The sequence below is a fragment of the Pleuronectes platessa genome, chromosome 6 (assembly GCF_947347685.1).
Source record: "Pleuronectes platessa chromosome 6, fPlePla1.1, whole genome shotgun sequence".
NCBI lineage: Eukaryota > Metazoa > Chordata > Actinopteri > Pleuronectiformes > Pleuronectidae > Pleuronectes > Pleuronectes platessa.
Window position 1 is genome coordinate 2,529,711 of NC_070631.1, and position 20,611 is coordinate 2,550,321.

Consider the following 20,611-nt stretch of genomic DNA (forward strand, 5'->3'; position numbering starts at 1 on the left):
GGTTGGAGGAAGGACCATACACCCATCATCCACCATCCATCCTGACTCATGATCAAATGTCTCCTCTCTTATCCGAATGTATTTCAGTTAGTTTACTTCCTGTTTGCACTTCCCGCCAGTTCTTCAGTTCACCTGTTGTCAGTTAGCCAATCAGACGCCGTTGTATTTAAACCCCCTGTGGTTCTACTTCCTGTTTGCTTCCTGTCCTCCATGAACACAGTGTTGGGACGATGTTTCCTGGTTTTTAGACTTTTCCTGCATCATCAGATTGTAAGATCAATGCCTGCTGGTTTCATGAAACAATTAGTACAAAATCTTCTTAAAAAGTTATTCTGAGATCCATTATTCTTGATGGAAGATGTAATATGTTAAACATGTTAAAGTTCCTGAAATGTGCTTTACAAATAAACTTACCTTGCATAAAACACTTTATTTATACCTTCATTAAGTTGTCTATAAAAAGCCCTTTGTTCTCCCCCTCATCATTCATAGTTTTTATAGATTATTACAATAGATCCACTGTTGAACAAAGTATTTCCCAGTGAGACGCAGCAGCAGCTGTAACTCGACCCGGCCGACACAAGCAGGGATCTGAAAACAGTCGGGTGGATGTTTTATGTTCCTTCCTGAGTAAATGCACGAGGCTACTGAGTTCTCCTCCTCACCTTTCAGACGCTACAAGGTCACAGGGAGCTTTTGTGTGCGAGCGCCCTGCAGCGCCTCAGACCAGACAGATGATGTCATACTGCAGGTGCTGAGGGACGGACTCCGGGTGAAACCGTCTGGACGGAGAATCGTCCTCCAGAACTTGTCTCTGCTCAGACTTCCTGAATGTTTAAGGGCCAAATCCTGCAGAAGTATCCAGCGGTACCACCTGGAGACGGACTTTGTGTGGGAAGGAAAACCACAATAAATTATCCTCTGACTCTGTATGTTTAAGAAAAAAAACCTCAAAGTTTGTATTCACATCACCAAGTTGAAGGTTTATTCTTTATTGACTCTGTGAATTCATGCAACAGCCACATTTCCAACTTCTGTCTGTCTCATGAAATTTAATAAATGACCGAGTACTTTAATTTGTCTGGCTGCACAGCTCGGAACAGAATTTCTCCACAAGTGTTTCATCCTTGAAACCAGAAGTCCGACATGTTGCACTCGCTCCACCATCCGTCAATCTGAGGGATCGGCTTTATATCGCTGCTCAACATTTCCCCCCCCTCTTAGATGTGCACTGATGGAAATATTAACTATGTGACAGAAGTGACACACAAGTGGGCTTTGCTAAATTTAAACGCTGGATGCTGCAAGTACAAGTCTTTGCTTTCAGCGGTGTTCAAACAGCTCGTCCAGCCTCAGCACTGCAGTATAGATACAGCTTGATTACACTCAGATGAGATAAATGCACAGTTAGGAATACTTAGTACATAACTGAACATGAAACTGCTTTTAAAATTCACTAAATATAGTCTTTTATCTGAATTTGCATCAAATTGCACACACACACAAATACCAGTCCTTAAATACGTTTGATTGTCCATGAATTATTCTGAGAAATTGCACAAATGTTGAAAAACTGCCTATATCACAATATTAAAGAGAAAATATGTGATTTTGTATTTTTCCTCGTATTTTCTTCCTTCTTTTCTTCTAATTCTTGGAGGTATAGTGATAAAAACTGTCAAAATGCAGATTAAAACTAGAAGTTAAAGGTAAATTATCTGTATTTATGTACTTTTCTAGTCTTGATCACTCAAAGCTCTTTCTCTTTCTGTCTGTGAGATGTGATCCTTCAGGCGAGTGGAAAAGCAAACCGGCCGAGCTTCAAGATCATGAACACGATGTGACTCTGGGTTTGACCTGAACCTTGAGAGACGTTGACCTTCCCGATGCCAAAGGGCCCGGCCGCCTCTTTGAAGGATCCTTCTGGGCATTTTACACACAAAGTCGCAAAGTCTGACAGCTCCTTGCTGAGCCTGTGTGGAAGTAAGCTGCGAAGCTTTGAAGGCTGCACTTCAGACGCCTCACCTGAGCGACCAGGTGACACGTGTGCTCTCAGGAGGATTCTGCTTTCTGCCCCATTTTGAATAGAAGCAGTGATTTAGTCCTTAACTTATTTAATATTCACACGGGGCCTTCAGCCAGTTTCTCTATTTACTTTAATCTGAAGTTTTCCTTCCTGAAGCAGCTTGACGGGCCAACAGCTGAGACAACGTGACAGAGGAAAGATTTGAGTCATTTCCACGTTATTCGCTGCCTGATGCTTTCGTGCTCATGTCTGAGTTTGAATCATAAAGTCATCATAGCTGCTGTGGAACTCCTGGAGGTCGTATCTGGGTTAAACAAACATGAACCGGGTTCCTCGGCCCTAAACCGTGAACTGACACTCCCTGTGAGCGCCAGAGTTAAAGAGCTCATTTCATTCTGTGCATATAGAGCCCTTCATGAATTTAGATTTCTCACAGTTTCCAGTTATCGTGCACGAGATGTTTGGGAGTGCGTCGGGTTTTGTTGCGTAAGAACCTATAATTTAGTGGCTTTTCAAAAGCTGCCAATAGTTTCATTGCATTTCAATAGAAGTTGTATTCTGTGGTTTTAATTCCATGTAGCGGTTGTTCCCCCCGGTGTTTGAGTCCGGGTACCACTGATCCCTGTGCCCCCCTGTAGCGCCACGGCCAGGTGGTGCAGTGTATCTTGGCAGCGTCTCCTCATCGTGTATTACTCAGTGGAGGAGTCTGGGGCTTCTCCCTGGAAACAGCAGCTGCAGATGAACGCTGACTTCTCTCCCTTTGTTTAAGATGCATTCTTCACTCAGGCCGTCCCCGAGGCGTGCTGATTGAAACATTTCATTGTGTTTTATTGAAACGACTTCGGGGAGATCAGCCAAAGCATGCGCTCTATTCCTACTGGAGCTGAAGAGTTCAACTGGTGGGTTCAGCTGAGTACATTTACTCTAGTGCTACTTGTAATACTTTGTCTCCGTCTCTGATGAAGATATTGTACTTTTTACTCGACCACATTTGTCTGACAGCTTCACTTACTTTTCAGACATCTTTAGAAAAAGAACTAGTCACTCACTTACAAGAATGATAATAAACTAAACTATTTTCGGAAATATTCAAAGTTTTGCTTAAAGTTTTAGAGCCAAAAGTGAATTATGGCCCCTGACACAGAAACATCCTAAATCCACCACTGGTATGATAAACATGTAACTTAGCTGTAGATGTATAAAATGTGTTTTTATAGAAGTTATACTTGTTAAAATTCCAGTGCATCAACACAAACATTTAAATGTATCTGTGTGCAACCACCTCATAAAGCCTCTTAAAAAAAAGAAGGTGGCCAGTGAGATATTTCGTGATTGCCTCGTCTGTTATGAAAGGCAATTTCCTGCGTTTGTGATTTTCTCTGCAGTGGAGGCAACGACCGAGAGAAGGAGGCAGACGCTCGGTTTGGGGAGGAAGAAGAACACGTCAGAAAGTTCCTCGGCCCAGTTAAAACTCTCTGCCGCTCAGAGACAGCAGCTTGTTTGCAGAAGCTCGAGTTGAAGCTGCAGAGCGACTGTGCTGCTGCTCTGTGGCTCTGACCTGTGAGAGGAGCTGATGAAGGTAAAACACTCTTTGTCTTCTTCACTCGAACACAGGACGAGAGCAGAGGCTGATTCACTCACTGCAGATGTTGGGATCATTGTTTTAAATTAGGTTTCTAGGTCAGTCTCTGCTCTGAACTTGTTTGTTTGTAATGTTGTGTTTCTCTTGTTTTGTTTTGATGCTACTTCAGAATTATGTGAATTATCCACAGACTCTTCTACAATATTCTGTCACTTTTTATTGTTTGTGTGCAGAGAGTTTCATAAACAGTCTATGTTGCAGAGTGAGGTTAGAAAACGTTGTGTTCATCCTACCTGGTTTATCTGCAGGGAAGAGTTTATAGTCAATGTTTTTAATCAAATGTTCAAATTCAAATTTGCTTTATTACTGTTCACGTGTTAGTTTGAATGATTTGTTGTTTTTTCATACATCATTAGTCGGCTACTTCAGAGTCTGTTAAGCATCAATCTTCAGACTCAAGTTCACAACTCAGAATTTCTGTCTCAGTCTGATATGGTGAAATAAACATAATCAAATGATCTCCAATGGTTTTTGACCCAGTTACCGACCCGTTTATCTGAGGACCTGGAAGAAGACATGTTTACTACCGACTGCCCCGCCCCCTCTGACTGCTACACAGCACTGGTCACCTGTTTATTACGTTTTTATTAATATTAGACGTCCTAAAAACTGATCACGTCTTCCTCATTAACTGTGACCCAGTAACATTTATACTTGTGTTTCTGCAGAAACCTTGTATATAGATTCAAAGATTATTCATCTAGCGATGTGGCTGCAGAGGTGTTGAGTTAATTCACCTGTTTTTCAACAGAGTCTTGCAGGGACACCCCCCCCCCTCCTCCTCCTCCTCCTCCACAGGCCCCAGATGGCTGCTGTTTGCCTTCAGCTGCTGCTCGCTGCCCCCCTGTGGTCGATGCCCCATGTGGGAGCTGCTGCTGCCGCGTGGTCGAGCTCCACCGAGCTGCTCAACGCCACCAGAGCTGCAGCTGAGGCCCAGTCTGACTCCAGGATGCTTCCTGCTGGCACTGCTTCCAGAAGCAGACGCAAGAGAGCCCTGTCCTCCAGAGAGGTCACGGCCCTGCTGGATTACCACAACCGGGTCCGCTCGCAGGTTTTCCCCCCTGCTGCTAATATGGAGTTCATGGTGAGGAGAATCTGACCGGAGGCCCGAGGAAGTGGTTTATTATCTTCAAAACGACCTGGCTTTAGATTTATATTCTAGTCAAAGAGCTGAATCACTTTTCTCACCTCACAGAATAAAATAAAAGCGTGTCTTCTCTCGCTGTCTCCTCTGATCAGCTGTGGGATGAGGGACTGGCTCGGTCCGCCGACTCCTGGGCCTCGCTCTGCATCTGGGATCACGGCCCAACACAAGCCATGAAGTACATGGGCCAGAACCTGTCCATCACCTCAGGAAGGTACAGTCCTCAGATCCCTAGGACATGTGATGGATTGTGACACTTTCTGTGGCTGACGTGGAAGATTGACTGGATGTTTGTTGGATGTGACAGGTTCCAGTCGATCACTGACCTCGTCAGGTCCTGGTACAACGAGAGGCATCATTTCTCTTACCCCAGCAGATGCTCTGGATCTGTGTGCTCGCACTATACTCAGGTACATCCAGAGGAATCTATGATGCTTTTTCTGGATCTTTACCTTATGAATTTTATTTATTTATTCATATTTTAGCCAGTTGAAGTAACTTTGAATAGAGTTTTATACACGTTTATCCTGTTTTGTATATTTTTGTTCAATCTCTTTTCCGATGTTGCCCAATCTCGCAATGTGAAGAAATAAAAGATAAATCCTGGATCGGACCCCTGATGTGGATTTGCACCAAACTTTAATGGGTTCTTCTGTGATTGATACCACAACCTTTCACTGAGTTTCATGGAAATCTGTTCAGTAGTTTTTCCATCATCTTGTTCATAAGCAGACAAAGTCTCTTACAACGAAGACAATCTTAAACACTGAGATTTAGTGAGTGAGCATCACCTGTGTTCTGTGGCCCCGGTCAGATGGTGTGGGCGAGCAGCAGCCGGCTGGGATGTGCCGTCAGGAAATGCTCCAACGTGCAGGCGTTCGGGAGCAGCTGGAGGGAGGCGACGCTGCTGGTCTGCAACTACTCTATAAAGTACGTTCTTCATATTTATCTGTGTATCATGGTTCTGTCTCACACACACTCAAAACATATACAGCAGGAGTTTGATGATTAAGTTCAGATATGAAGTTTTATTTCACAGAAAAATCCCCTAAATAGCAATATACAGCAAATGGTAATTAAACTAGTAAAGTACTTAAGTACAATTATGAGGTACTTGTATTTTGCTTGTGCATTCAATTGTCTGCATGCATTTTGTAATTGTGTAAAAAAACACATCAGCTAAGATAAAACTAAAAAACACTACATATCAATTTAAAAAGCAATGTGATGCATAAGTAACAATACAATTTACTGTTTATAATATTACCTTTAATGAATTAATTACATTTACATTGATTATACATTTATTAAAATACATGATCAGTTAGTTTGAGAAAATTTGTTTGATGCTCGATACGTGTGAGCATCAGTCAGAAGTAAAAATGTGAGAACACGACTTTTACTCATGACAGAATATTTCACACTGTAGTTCTGCTTCTAGTTTTTATTTTTTTCACAGATAAATCACATCAGCACAAGATCAGGACAACACACACCAGTGTTTTTTAAACCTTTATTTATCATTTAAAAGGAAAAACAACTCAAACACACATTTGTTCAGGTCCATTTAACATCTTTCATTCCGTCCACAGGATATAAATCAGATATTCTTGTATTTTCTTAAACATCACTGAGCTCCTGTGTGTTTCAGAGGGAACTGGGTTGGAGACGCTCCCTATAAGACCGGCCGGCCCTGCTCCGTCTGTCCGTCCAGCTACGGTGGCTCCTGCTGGAGGAATCAGTGCTCGACAAACAACAAGACCAGAAGACGCTCCAGATATTAACACAAAGTTTCAAATGGGTTTTAATGGAAGAGGAAAAGGTAATTTATCAGGATTAGTCCATCTTGAAATAACAATTTGCGCTTGTAGAAAACGCTGCAGCTGTCGAGGTACCACTATGTTCAGAACATCTTTATCCATGAATGTCTCACACACACATCGAGTTGTAGAGCTGCAGATGGAATGTTAATATTTGAATAAATAACAAGAGAAAGAGTTTTCTTGTAAATGTCTTGTTTTGCACTGTTTTGAATGAATTAGTCGTTGGAGTAACTTTTTAGAGGCATTGACCCGATTGAAGCACTTTTACTGTACAGATGAAACCCACTGTAACCTGGGATGTTACTGGTTCTGTCTCCAACATGATCAATAAAATCTATTTACTGCAAAACAAGTGTTCAATTTGTCCTTCTGCACGACTGAACATTAATTGAGTTATTAACAAACGGACTGAGGCTTTATGTCCCAATAAATAATCTGCTGTTCACTGCTTGTTCGCTCTCTGTGCTGCATTTCACCTCATTACATCTCACCCTCAGCCCCAGGGAGGCCTCCTCTGCCATAAAGCTGGAGACTAATGCAGAGTTTATGGTCTAGAATATGAGGGAATCAGGACACACACACACACACACACAGACACACACACACACACTGTACAGTCACGACAGCAAACATGTAAACTACTGGATATGGAGCCAGCTTTGTTCGACATTAGAATTAGTCAGAAACCAGCAGAGAGGCCTGTGGCTCAGCATTCACGTGACTTCATTACCAATTTATCTTGGCAGCTTATTACTCTGCACAGCAGGAGGCAGCTTGTATGGTTTCTGCTTTGTTGGAGATATTTTTCTGCATCTTGTCCGACTACTGACACAACACTGACCCTTAGAGGGATAAAAAACGATCCGGCAATTCAAGGTCCTTCTCTGTCTGTGGGTTCTCTCCAGTCACAGTTCAAACACCTGCACATGGGGTCAGGTTTATTAAAGACTATAGATGGACCCTTCATTTGATTGGCTGTTTGTTTTGTCTCCCAATATTTCTAACTCTAAATGTTACTTGAAGGAAAATACCATCTTTGATTGTTATACAAGAATTTGGTGCATTGTTCTTCTAGACTTTTAAAATAAACCTCAAACTAATCCAGACTGAAACTACATGAACACACTTGTATTGTCTCATATGTGATTAATGCTGCTGGCTGTTATGTACACGTACATGTATATCACATTTAACACCTTCGTTTGTTTGCTGGAATAATTATAAAACAGGTCAAATTACTCAAAACAACTAGAATGTCCGAGTGCAGAACAGTCTCCTCATGAAATCACATTTAAATTCACTAAATCCTTATTTTATTTGAATCATTCATATGTCCATTCACACAAAGGTCGATGAGTTATTCTCTGAGAAATCCAGGAGATGCTGTGGTCATGTCCCACACGTCCACTGACTTTCAAGGAAACTGGTTCAGATCTTTTTGTGTAATGCTGCTGAACAACAAACACACTAACTAACACAAACAGAACCATGGAGGTGATTGTGAGCTTCGTCTTGTTGAGTGAAATCAGGTAAATGGTTTAAATTTGTGACGACAAACTCTGGACAAACATTTGAAAACAAAACTCCTCCGGGTGTCTGGTCTGTGACTCGTTCTCCTCGGTCAAAGACTTGTGACGTCAATCCTCACACTTTGCGTTTGCTCTCTGCCTCCCTCGGTACATTCTCCACTCCTCTGTCTGTTATGTGGCTCCCCCACCCTCTCGCCTTTCTCTCTCCCTTTTTTCTATAAACTCTAAAACATCCGTATCTGGAGAAACGGCCGTTTGGTGATGAGAACGAGGGAAAAGCTCATAATCACTTTATGTCTATTTGAGTTTCTATCATCGTGTTTCCATGGTGCCGGCTGCTATATAGATTGGTGTCCATACGAGCCTGGTTACTGTTTAACCTCCCCACCCACATTTGCCCAGATTAGGAAAATCAATAAGATAACAGCAGCAACGCCGGCCTTACCTTGCACCAACACCCTTCTCACACCACGGCACCCTGCGCCAAACTTCCACATTTTACACCTTGTGTGGTTGCGGCAGGAGAAAGTGGATTTTACGACATATGGTTGAGAGAGGCGGCCGAGGACGACATGGTCAATGTAAACACGCACGTCAGGTCAAGCATGGAACTTCCTTTCGGTGAGTGCACTTTGTTTTTATCAACTTGGCTCGGTGGTTTCTCGGTGGCAGCTGCTTGTGTTTTTCCTTTTTTTTCCCTCGTTGGCCGGTTTGTGCTGCAGCCGTTTGTCATCCGGAGCTCTGCTGCTGGATGACGTTCGATTCCCAGTGGAATGAACTATCATCGCCATTTGTGTCTGGTGTTTTCTCACGGCTGTGATCCAGGAGGTGTGTCAGGGACGTGGGGTTGTTCGGCGAGGCCATGGGAGCCGGGCCTGATGGTGATGGTGGCTGTGGGATGTCAGAGCAGCGAGCGCAAAGCAGGTCTGGAGATTTAAAGATGTTGGTTTGAAGGAGTTTCAGGAAATCGGATGAATTCAGGTTTTATTCTGGATCTGAGGAGCGACATTAACTGTGAGAAGCTACGATGACACTTGTTGAAGTTTACTGTTTTGTCGGTGATGGAAACACAAACACGGTGGATTTCTTGGAGATCACAGAAATCTGCTGCAGGATGAAAACGTTTCCTTGAGTTTGACTTCCAACCAGCTGAGGCCTCATCGTCTCCCACACAGAGAGCTGGCTTCATGTTTCTACTCACCGGAGGATTTGCATGTCACGATGGGATGTGGAGATGCAAATTCATTTTCACAAAGCAAACGAGAAAAAGAAAGATTAAAGAAGAGGGAGAATGTGTCTGAACAGCTGCTGCTGAGCTGAAGCTTCTCTCACTTACAACTTTCTCTCTATTCTGATTATCTGCCCTGTTTAGTGGTTTAATAACTCAGCTTTGTATTTTTTTATATTCTCACTCTATTGCATTGGTTCATTACAAAAAGCAACACAGACAGTTTGACACTATTTTACTATGATCCTTGTAAAACAACAACAACAACAATGGCGTGTTTATACGACCAGAGAATAAGCTCATAATGTTGTTCTCTGTTTTTTGACAGATTCCTCATGTCGACTTTATCGTCACCTACTGCCTGTGATGCTTGTTTTAGAGGCTTTACTTGTTTTTGTGCTTTCATCTGGACAAACAAAGGACGTGTGGACGGAGAAATTCGTACAAATGGAGGTGAAATACCTGCAGAAATACAGACAAGGTCTATAAAATACAAATTAAGATTCAGAAATTACTAAAAGTACTTGAACTACTGTAGCACGGTTAGACTTGTAAATTGGGCCCAGTGGCCACTCGTAGTAATGCAACAAAAGAAAATCCCCAACAAGCATTTACCCCATGACTGGCTATGATATAATGTTATGGGGCAACAGCGACAGTTATAACAAAAGTGCCAATAAAAAACTCAAACTATAATTGGCAGCGGCTCGTTGCTCCTCCTGCTGTTAGTTCTGGTAGTTTCATGGGGTTTGTTGACAATAAAGCTGCTTTCAGATCTGCACTGAACTCCACAGTTTCTCTCTATTATCTCCGGTGGTTCGGATGTGAACGCAAATGTCCGAATGAGACGTAGGTTCTACGGACTTTACTGACTAGCCTCCGAATATAAAGTTCGTAGAAATCCACAAGCAGTCGATTGTGTGAAGACAGTAGAGGACTCACGGCTGGACGACACACAAACATTGAGAGTTTGCGTTGCAGAGCTGAAAATGTGTCGGTGATGTAAACATGATCACGTGATCTCTGCAGCGGAGTTAATACGTTACTTCCTGTCTCTGCATGCTGCCCCCCCCCCCCCCCCCCCCCGGCTGCTCCATCTCTCGCCTGAGTAAAAACCTCAGTAAACCTCCTGCTGTGTTGTTCAGGTGTAAAAGACAAACTCTCCAGATTTGACCCAGAAGTCAAGTCTCAGAACAGCTTCACACAGAATATCTGCTCCAGACTGTTTATATTATTTGCTTGAATTAATTTGTAAACAGACAAACAAGTCTGGTTATGTAAACAACCACCATGTTTCCAGGAGGGAGTCTCAGCTCTGGCGTGATTAGTCGGCTGCACGGCGTTGCAGCACAATAGCAACATTTCTCTGAGAGGATTTGTTTACAGTAAACGCTTCACAAACCAGGACATTAATGTTACAAATACATTCTTTGGCAGCGGCCGGCTCTAAGCTTCTCTTTGGCCTATATCGGGTTATACTATGTTTCTTTGTCCAAACCAAGTGCAAATCACTGAGGTTTAAAGTGGAGCTGACAGAACGTCTGTGGGGAGTTGAACAACTTTCCTGTGTTGTTGAGCAGATCACAGCTCGGTGAAAAAAGATCAGTGTCTGTGTTTTAAATATATCTGGATCCTTTCAACACTTAAACTCTGCAGACACGAGCTCCTCTTACAGCAACTTAAAGCTGGTACACAAAACACACAACTGAGGGGGAGACACATGGGATTAATTGCTCAACGGTCACTGCCTGGATAAACTGAGCCGCTGGGTGAATGTAAACATGACAACAGCCGTTCAACAGCTCCACGACAGATACGTGTTTGCCTTCCAAGCTGAATGACTTGAGGCCTGGTCCCTGAACACACACACACACACATACACACACACACACACACACACACACACACACACACACACAGGGAACAGCTCAGGGAGGGAGACTCACAAACAGCTTCATCTTATGAAAGGGGCACGTAACAGCCGGAGGTTTCAGGTACTTGAGGTCAATTGTATCACGTTTTACAGACGGCGTCAAACCCCATTCACATGAATGAGGGTAAATATTAGTGCTGTTAATCGATTAAAAAAATTAATCAAGTTAATCACGTCAATAGGCTGTGATTAATCATGATTAATCACACACTTAAATATTATTTAATACTATTTTCAAGTACGGTTTTTAAATAAAGAAATGTATAACAAACTGGTTAGGGCTTTTCTAAACTTTATTTTACATCTCAGGCAATAACAGTGTCTTTAGTCACTGAGCAACAACCTATAAAATACAAATTTATTTGGCAGACAACCACATCAAGTACAAGAATAACAGCTTACCTGTAAATAATTTGTAAAATGACATATTACCCTCATGACTTTTACATTGAGTAGGCTTAACGTTTACAAAGAAAATGAATGCCATGGTGTCTTTGGAGAGACAAAGTAAACAGTCCCTTTTCAAACTCTACAATGAATAACATTATTTGATACTTGATATTATGCCGAGGTAGTTATGGTTGCTTACTGATGTCCAGTGTTTTTTTTCACTTCCATAGAGTTCATGGATTCTTGTGACAATAGTTCTCCTCGAAGGCGTGTTGTAGGATGAGTCCCCTGAGGCGATCTGGATAATGTCTCGAAGCCCCTTGTCTTCAACTATGTTGATGGGTCTGCAGTCTATTGCGACCCATTTAGCTATAGCATTAGTTAGCTTAGTTGTTATCGTCTTTTTGACAGAGCACCGGCTCTGCTGCACTCCGCTGGCAGTGTAGCTTGACGAGCACGGCTTGAACTCGTCTTGGTGTTAGCGTCTGTGGTACACACAACTCTGGTTTTATCTAAACTCCCATTCAGAAGCTTTTTTAATCTAAATTTGCCGTTAAGCACACCGGGGTCCGTCTCCTCACTCATCACTTCGCTACTTCTTCACCCACAGGCAGGTAAACATCCGCGCTGGAGGACTACGGCAGGAAATTGTGGTCAGACTTGGTGATGTGATTAATTTGCGTTAAAAAAAAATTAACGCGTTAAGGTTTCCAGATTAATCGCACGCGTTAACGCGTTAACGTTGACAGCCTTAGTAAATATACAAGAATCACTGATCTTTATTCTGCTTCTTAATTAAAAACATCACATGAGGATTTACCTCCTGACTGTTGTGGTTTGTAAACATTTGTATTTTAATGAGACGACCATGATGTCATTCATCCTCATTAACGATTGGTTAATCTAAATACGCTGGGAATTGATCATGATGATGATGTCACTCCTGTCACATGATAAGAAACTTCTTCATGACGTAACTCATCAAATGATAAATGAGATGCGAGTTATTTTTTTGTTTTTCTTGATCTTGGACCGATCAGTTCCAAGAGTTAATCATCTGGAAATAAAGTCCAGAGTAATAATCTATAATTAGTGAAAGTCTGTCCTCACTTTTCCAAATGTCCTCATATACACACATACACACGTGTTTGTACAGCTGTCTTAGTGAGGACCCTCATTGGTTTATTGCATTCCTGAGACCCTTACCCTAAACCCTCCAAACTAAATGCCTTACCCTTAACTTAACCTAAACCGAATTCTAACATGGGGGGGGGGGGGGGTCACAAAGGACTGGCCAAAAGGTCCTCACTCCGTAGGTTGGAGACTCTACTGGTCCTCACAAAGATAGCACTACAAGAGCACACACAAACACATATACACACACACACACACACACACACACACGTACACACACACACCCACACACACACTAAGTGTAGCTTTCAGCGTGCAGTGTCATGTGTAATGTGGATATACACACAGGTGTTATATATATAGTATTTTATAAGTTGATCATGTTTTGTATGTAAACACAAAGAAACTGCAGCTATTAAATAAATGTTATTAATCATCTCATAAAACAGAGTAACTCAGTACAGAACCTAAAAGTGTCACAGCGGAATTTTGTTTTCCTTCATTGATTTTTAATCTAAACTCTGAGACTCACACTAATTAGCTTCATTTTACTGTTAAACTGAATATAATACTAGTAAATAACACATAGTAAATAACAAAAAGAAGTTTGTCGGTTGTGTCGGTGGGAAGATGTTGTTGTTGTTTCTGCCTCAGTCTGTTCGTGACCGGTTCTCAAGATAAAATCTGATCAGACAGAAACTAAGAGCTGATATTGATCTGCGACAGAATCTGATCAGGATCATAAAGAACTGAGTAAAACGTCTTGTGTTGAAGAACAGACTCCGACAGGGAACTGACCACTCACCTAATGAAGTGACATTTAATCTGCACTGGAATAAAACATGATATTCTGTCAATGTGGCTCGTGGAGCCTCACACAGGCGCAGAGGCCAGTTCGCCGCCCGGCCGAGTGGACGATAGGTATTACACACGGTTCACTTGACACTATTAATCCCAGTGTTCAGGCCTCCAATCAAATCTCATTGTGACGGGCATTAGTGGATTATCCCTGCATAATGTGGGCCCTTACCGCCGGCCCAGTGGCCCCGGCAAACCGCACCGTCCGCTAACAGTGGCCCTGCTTCTCCTCTCAGCCTGGCCGGGCCCGAGAGAGCCGCCGAGGCTCATGGGCCTTCCTCGCTCAGCTGGCCGGCTCACTGTCCGGGCTCGGCCTTCGCAGGGATGTACGGCCAGGGCGGGACGCTGCACTTCACGCTCGCAGGTAAAGAAAACCCACCGAGGAGATTTACTGGAGTGTGAGTGTGATTATTCCAGAGTGGAGGGAGAACAACAAGCTGCTGTTCCAACCACAGAGGAGAGTAAAGCCGCCGGAGGCTGAGAGGAAACGCAGAGACGGTGTTGGTTTAGTAGAGAGACGGTTTCAGAGGGTTTCTGGTTCACTGCAGCTTTTAGACTTCAACAGAACGTGTGTTTGGATGTTTGCTTCGTCGAGGAGGAACTTTCAGGAACAGAAATCACAAATCAACAACAAACTTTGAAAAACCTGACAACTGAAATGATTGTGTTTGATGTGACGACTCGTTTAGACTCTAAATAATTCAGGGATTTGTCTGTGGATGAAACATCATCTGTGGTATGAGCCCGAGCAGCTGATCGGTGAACTGATCCGGAGCTTGTGTTGCAGGATGCGTCCACATGGTGGTGGTAGTGAGCAGTGAATTTAGATCCCTGAGGTGGTAACGAGCTACTTACTGCAAACTGAAATACTAGGCTCAAGTACTATTACTACATATAATAATGTGTAACTGTAATTTATACTTCACTTTTTACTCAAAAACAATATTTCTACTAACCTCTCACCAGCCTCATAAAATATGATGCAAACTAAATATGATAAATAATTGGCTGAACACTACTGCATAATTAGTACTTTTATGCACAACTCAACAAGTTCTACATGTGTACAGACAATGTTAAAATATCACTTTTTAGCACACATGCAGCAAAAGTCATGTAAAACTGATAAAGCTTCAGGTGGCACATGATATAATGATGCTCAAACTTCTAAGATGAAAAAGTTCAAGTCACATTTTTGTGCAGAACAATGTCTCCTTCTTTCCATAATGTCCATAACTTCATATTCAGATGAACTAACTGACAAAAAACCTGATCATATGGTCCTTAACTGAGACGACAAAATATACACATCTTGTTTTTATAAACACTGGAACAGAAGTCGGTCTGTGTTTTTAATCCCTGAGCACTCTGAAATAAAGCTCACTAACTTACTTTAATTCTTCACAATAACAACATTTAAAGATAGAAACCCTGCATATTCAGATTAATTCAACATATATAAGTAAACTAGAGAGTGAATCCTCGAACAGTTATTAGATCCTGATTTTTATCTTCACCAACTTGTAATCGCAAATAGAAATATATGAAAAAGTTGAAAAACCCAATTGTCACAATATTAAAGAAAGTGAAGAAATAAATCCTGGATCTGCACCAAACTTTAATTTGTTCTTTCCCGACACAAACAACATGCGTTCACCAAGTTCCATGGTCATCTGCCTTGTTTGCACAATCCTATCTAACAAACAAACGCAGTAAAATAAGTAAAAACGTTAATGCATTATTGTAGATTAAAGTTACATAATAGAATATTGAGTTGATAAAATAAGCTCCTTAAGTATCATAATGTGTTTTTACTGAAGTCAAACTCTGACTGCATGATTTTTACTAGTCAGACACTGTGATATGTCTTCTTTTGATAAGTTAAGGGGTTTATACATGTAATATATGTTTCCCAGCACCGTAACAGCAACGTGGCTGTAAAATAAAATAGTTTCTCTATGATATAAAACAAAAGAGGGCCAGAGCAGCATGTGACCTCAGCAGCTGAAACAGTCTCAATCATAAATAAGTTTTTTTAAGAATTTCTCTCCCCTGTGTTGTGTTGCCCCGATGACTCTAATATCTGAATATTTAGTGCCTTGTTATTCGTGATGGGGTCAAACGTCTATCGATTGGCTGATGACTGAAGCACCTTTGGAGAATCAGAGAGATAAAAGTGCTCCGGGCCCCGAGCTGCTGACTGAGGCGATCGGGCCGGCAGCCAAAACGAAGTCTCAGCAAAACAGAGTTAATGATTACCGTCCCTTATCACGCGCTGTGATTGATTTACGTCTCGCAATGCTCTCCGTGTTTATTGATGCAATTGTTTACTTATTTGGTGCACGGAGGCTGCGCTTCAGTCTGACTGGATGTGGAACGGGATGAAGCAGGTTTTCACCAAACGCCCGAGACCTCAGCCTGAACCATCACCAAGGGAATCCATTTGATTTAGAAATGAATATCGGATATGAAGAAAAAGTAAAATATGTTAAAACGCACGACTAAAGTCTTTTAAAGTGTTAAAATCTTTCCCAACTTTAATGAAATCCTCAATGTATTTACCTGTGTTTTATATCACAGCTTCACAGACACTAGTTCATCATTAGCCGGAGACAAACAGGCATCACAGGAGACGACCGTACGACCGAGGCTTCAAAGAAAAGATCTGATTTCAGCCCATTTAGAAATCATCCCTACAAATCGACAGTTAATCACCTTAACCCTGACGTTATGTGACTAAAGTAGAGTTTTTAATCGTTCTGGTTAACAAGGATTATCAGATTAGCACAAAACTTTAAAAAACATGTATGAATGACATGTTAACTGTGTTTCTGGGCCTAGGACAACAAATTAGCTTCTAGAGATCCAGAAAAATCAGAAGTGATAAGTTTTAGCCGAGTTGTGTGACAGTAGTTTCCAGCATCGAGGCAGGAGACACCAAACACACTGAAACAACACAATCAGGAAATCAGTTGATTAAAAAAATCTGGGATAATGAACGTAAAATAAAAGACATGATTCCCGTGGCACAGAAAATATGATATTCCCCCGCTCAGCCACAGGGGCTTGCATAAGCCGTGTTATTTGCAGATAGTTATCTGTTGACAAGGGCTTTGCCATGACACTCTACTCACCTATCTCCTCCATCTACTGCAGGAGAACAGCTTTTTTCTGCTGGCCTCAAACCTGCTGCAGCCAGCACATTGTCTCCTTCTGTTTTTACTCTTATCATCATCGAGTCGCTGCCGGACGAGCCTCACAAACACTCACATTTCCCCTGTGGTGCGGCTCAGAGAGAAACAGAGAAGGTCCCCAGTCAGTGTATATTCCACATCTTATTCACTCCTCCGGGCCTCTATGGCCGTCTTCTCCTCCCAGACGCTGGCTCCTGTCTTTTGACTTTACTAAGCCGCTGCCCTGCCGCTTCCCTTTCAGCTCTCACTACGGGGAAATGAAATGTAGTCATGGAGGAGAAGGTACAAATAGGCAGTGGTTGCAAATGGAGTTTGGTCAGTGGTCGGAGATCCCTATTCGGAAGATAGACAGGACTTTGTTCACAAACTGGAGTTTGAAGTTTCAAAGGGGAGAATCACACAAGTATTACATCAGGTCTCAGCGATCCTTTGACTTTTAGCCCCAGGGCAGGAGTTTGGGTGACTGATTATAAGACAACGCTCTCTGGCCCATCACATTTCCGCATGGCAGCCTCCCACTGCACTGGAGATGGGTTTTACACACAGTTGTTTTCAGCTGAAGCCGGGATCACAACCAGTGTCATGTAAAAAGCTCAGATTCAGCTTGACCTGCTCCATTTATTCTTTATCTGCAAAAACATGACGTGGAAATGAGATTTATATTTGTATTCTGAGTAAACGACAGTTACCCGGCAAACTTATTTACATTTATAAATATGAAACTTTATGAAAAATGAATCACAAAATAAAAAAATAAGAAAGAGATTCAATCCAAAGACAAAATGTAGATATATTAAAACAAGATTCTATAATAGGAAACACAAGATAAAAACTACATTTGATTTCCATGTGGTTTGATAAATTTATTTTTTAAAGTTATTTTTTAGTTTTTAGTACTTTGATTCCCAACAATTCAGTTTTCTAATGAACCCATTTTTATGAATAAATATATTATATAAACCATTTTACAAGCTGATGACAAGTTAACATTAATAACTTTTTGTTTCATATGTAATTTCTTCTATTTAACCAGATAAAAAGTTTATATTCATGCTCGTGTGACTGTTGTTAACTTGCTCACTCTCTGCTGCATCATGTTCACCATCTCACTTTTGTGTTTTAGTTCCAGCACAGTACACAAAGCTTCAGTACAACTCGTGTTCAAACCTCATTGATTTTACACCTATTGGACATTTTTAATTTTCATGCAAATTCATCCAAAATCCAACAGCATGTTTCACTCAACAGCAAAACGTCACAGTCGACGTCAATGTAAATAAAATTGGACGACACATTTCCACTTCCTCCCTCAATCCAGAGATGAGGCCTCAACCTCCCAGAGATCAGCACCAGCTCCTTCTGGAGCCGGAGTCGATACTCGACCAATCAAGTCTCAGTTTTTATATCATCAAATAACCGAACTTATCAGAAACACGAACACTTGAACAAACATCATCGTGATAAGAACGACAGAAACCATCTTTGAGAAAAAGTTTTTTATTGTTTTATTTGGTCCTTGTCCCGTGTTCTGAGAACTTCAATGAGTTGGTGTGTAAACGTGATCGACTCAACATGAGGTCGAACTTATAGTTTAAACATGCAATACTACAAAATTCAGACTTGACACAGAAAAACTGGAAAACTTATATTTACGAATAACTTTGTTGAAAGTTTTCCTGTGAGCAGAACTTTATACTTCATGTGAACATTACCTCCAGAACCGATCTCTGCTCAAACCTCTGCTTCATTTATCAGAATATCTTTTGAAACAGATGATGCTCAACTGCACGAGCTCACAGGGGAAATTCACTCTAAACTTCAATTTAGTTATTAATTTGAACATGATATCTTTCATTAGTGTCGTGTCTGACTCAGTAACATCTACACTGAGAGTTACACCTCTGCAGAAAGTGTTTCCTACGTATAGAAAATAAGAAAGAAGGAAAGAAATATCATTTTGTTAATTTTTCAGCAGATTTGAAGTGGAGAGTTGGGACGACCGTGAGCTGCAGTAACTTGTTCTTCTTTGCTCTGCAGCCTCGTGCACGTGTCACATCCATCCCCGTGCACTGTGGGAATGTGGGCACATCATGTTAGCACAAACCCCCCCACCTCAAAACGCAGATAAGTTAACAGGATAGCGTGGAGCTAACCAGCCCCTATCTAGCTCATCAGGAACAGTTCGTGATTGAGACGGCTGTGACCTCACAGATTAAACTTTACAGTCCCGTGTATATGACTCTTCCTTGAGGAGTTCACAGAGATTTAACATTGAGGCGGCAGTAAAAGACGTTTTAATGACGGAGGAGATAAGATTCGCTGCGAGTGACTCAATGGCAGCTCTCCTCCCATCCCCCCCCCACCCTCTGATCACTCGCTTTGAAAATAATCAGCACAATTCTTGAGCAAATATGAGCGACTGCAGATCGAACATGCAGAAATGTTGTAATGGACGACCTCTGTACACACAAGTGGAACAACACGCTGCGACCGAGCTGGCGTCTGAGGCAGAGGAACCGTCCCTGAGCAGATTGGGAGCAGGAGGCCCCTGGTGGTTCTCTGCTGGTGGGCGTGGCCGTTCCCATTGAGTTAATCAGGCTGCTCCACTGATTCCACTCACTGCAGGAGCCAAAGATCAATGAATCTAAATCTGTGATCGTGGCTGAAGAACAGTTTCTGTGGGGTTTTTCAATCAACGGCTTGATCACGTCCATTTCCTTCTGTGTGTGTCGCCTGAACTCATCATCTCAGGTGTCGTGCACAGGAGCCTCCCGGAATGTCACGCTGTTTGTCCGCTGAGGGAAAAATAATTTTACGAGTCCCCAGTATAATTTGAGTGCATAGTTAACAGGTTCACCTACACGGGGTTTTACTGCTGCTGAGGTCGGGCTGAACTCGGGATCGTTGACCTCTTGTTATGTACTGGCACTTTCTCTTCAAATACACGACTACTGTTTGCAGGAGGCGGACGATTCTTTGCGCAAGTGGAGAATTTGTTTTGTGAAAACAATCCAATATCAGCTCAGATCACATGTTGGGGTTTTTGTTCTTGTGAAATATTACTGTGGCGTCTTATTCTCATTTTGCTTCATTTACTTTAAATTCATTTTTATTTTCAAAATTATTCTAATGTAACAACACAAACTTCTTACTCTACTACATCTCACAGTAAATTCACCGATGGGGGGGGGTCAATATTTACTCAAGTACTGTACAAAATAAATTGTACTTAAATAGGAACTTAGGACTTTATTCTTCAACATATGTAGTAACCGGTTATTTGTAAGATCATTATTTTTATTATTGAATGAAGACGTTTCATTTAAATCCAGACAGTGAATAGAATTTTAAAATCGTGCTTTATAATATAAAATGTAATTGATCTAGTTTTAAATTAAGTTGATTTAATGCTGTCGTATCGGTTCCTTAAAAGAACAACAGAAATGAACTTGAATTTCAAACACAAACTCCTCTGGAATCAGAATTAACTTTTGGGTGGCTGTGGCTCAGGAGGCAAAGCGGGTCGTCCACTTAGAAAATGTTGGCGGTTTGATCCCAGTCTCCCCAAGTTTCTTTGGGCAAGACGCTGCAACTTACTGGTCCAGTATGTGAGTGGTTGATGTTTGATGGAGAAGATGCACAGTGTGAATGAATACATATCTTTGCGAGCTCATGATTATAGAAGTGCTTCATATACACTGTACTCTCTG

At 41.7% G+C, this 20,611-nt stretch overlaps 1 protein-coding gene across 1 annotated transcript; it reads left to right on the forward strand.

Annotated features, from left to right (window-relative positions):
- Positions 1-4,473: 4,473 nt before the first annotated feature.
- Positions 4,474-6,596, forward strand: r3hdml (R3H domain containing-like). The gene is made up of 5 exons (XM_053423964.1): positions 4,474-4,752; positions 4,908-5,026; positions 5,120-5,222; positions 5,627-5,742; positions 6,464-6,596. Exons 1-5 carry the CDS (start codon positions 4,474-4,476, stop codon positions 6,594-6,596), a joined length of 750 nt encoding a protein of 249 aa, XP_053279939.1.
- The last annotated feature ends 14,015 nt before the right edge of the window (positions 6,597-20,611 follow it).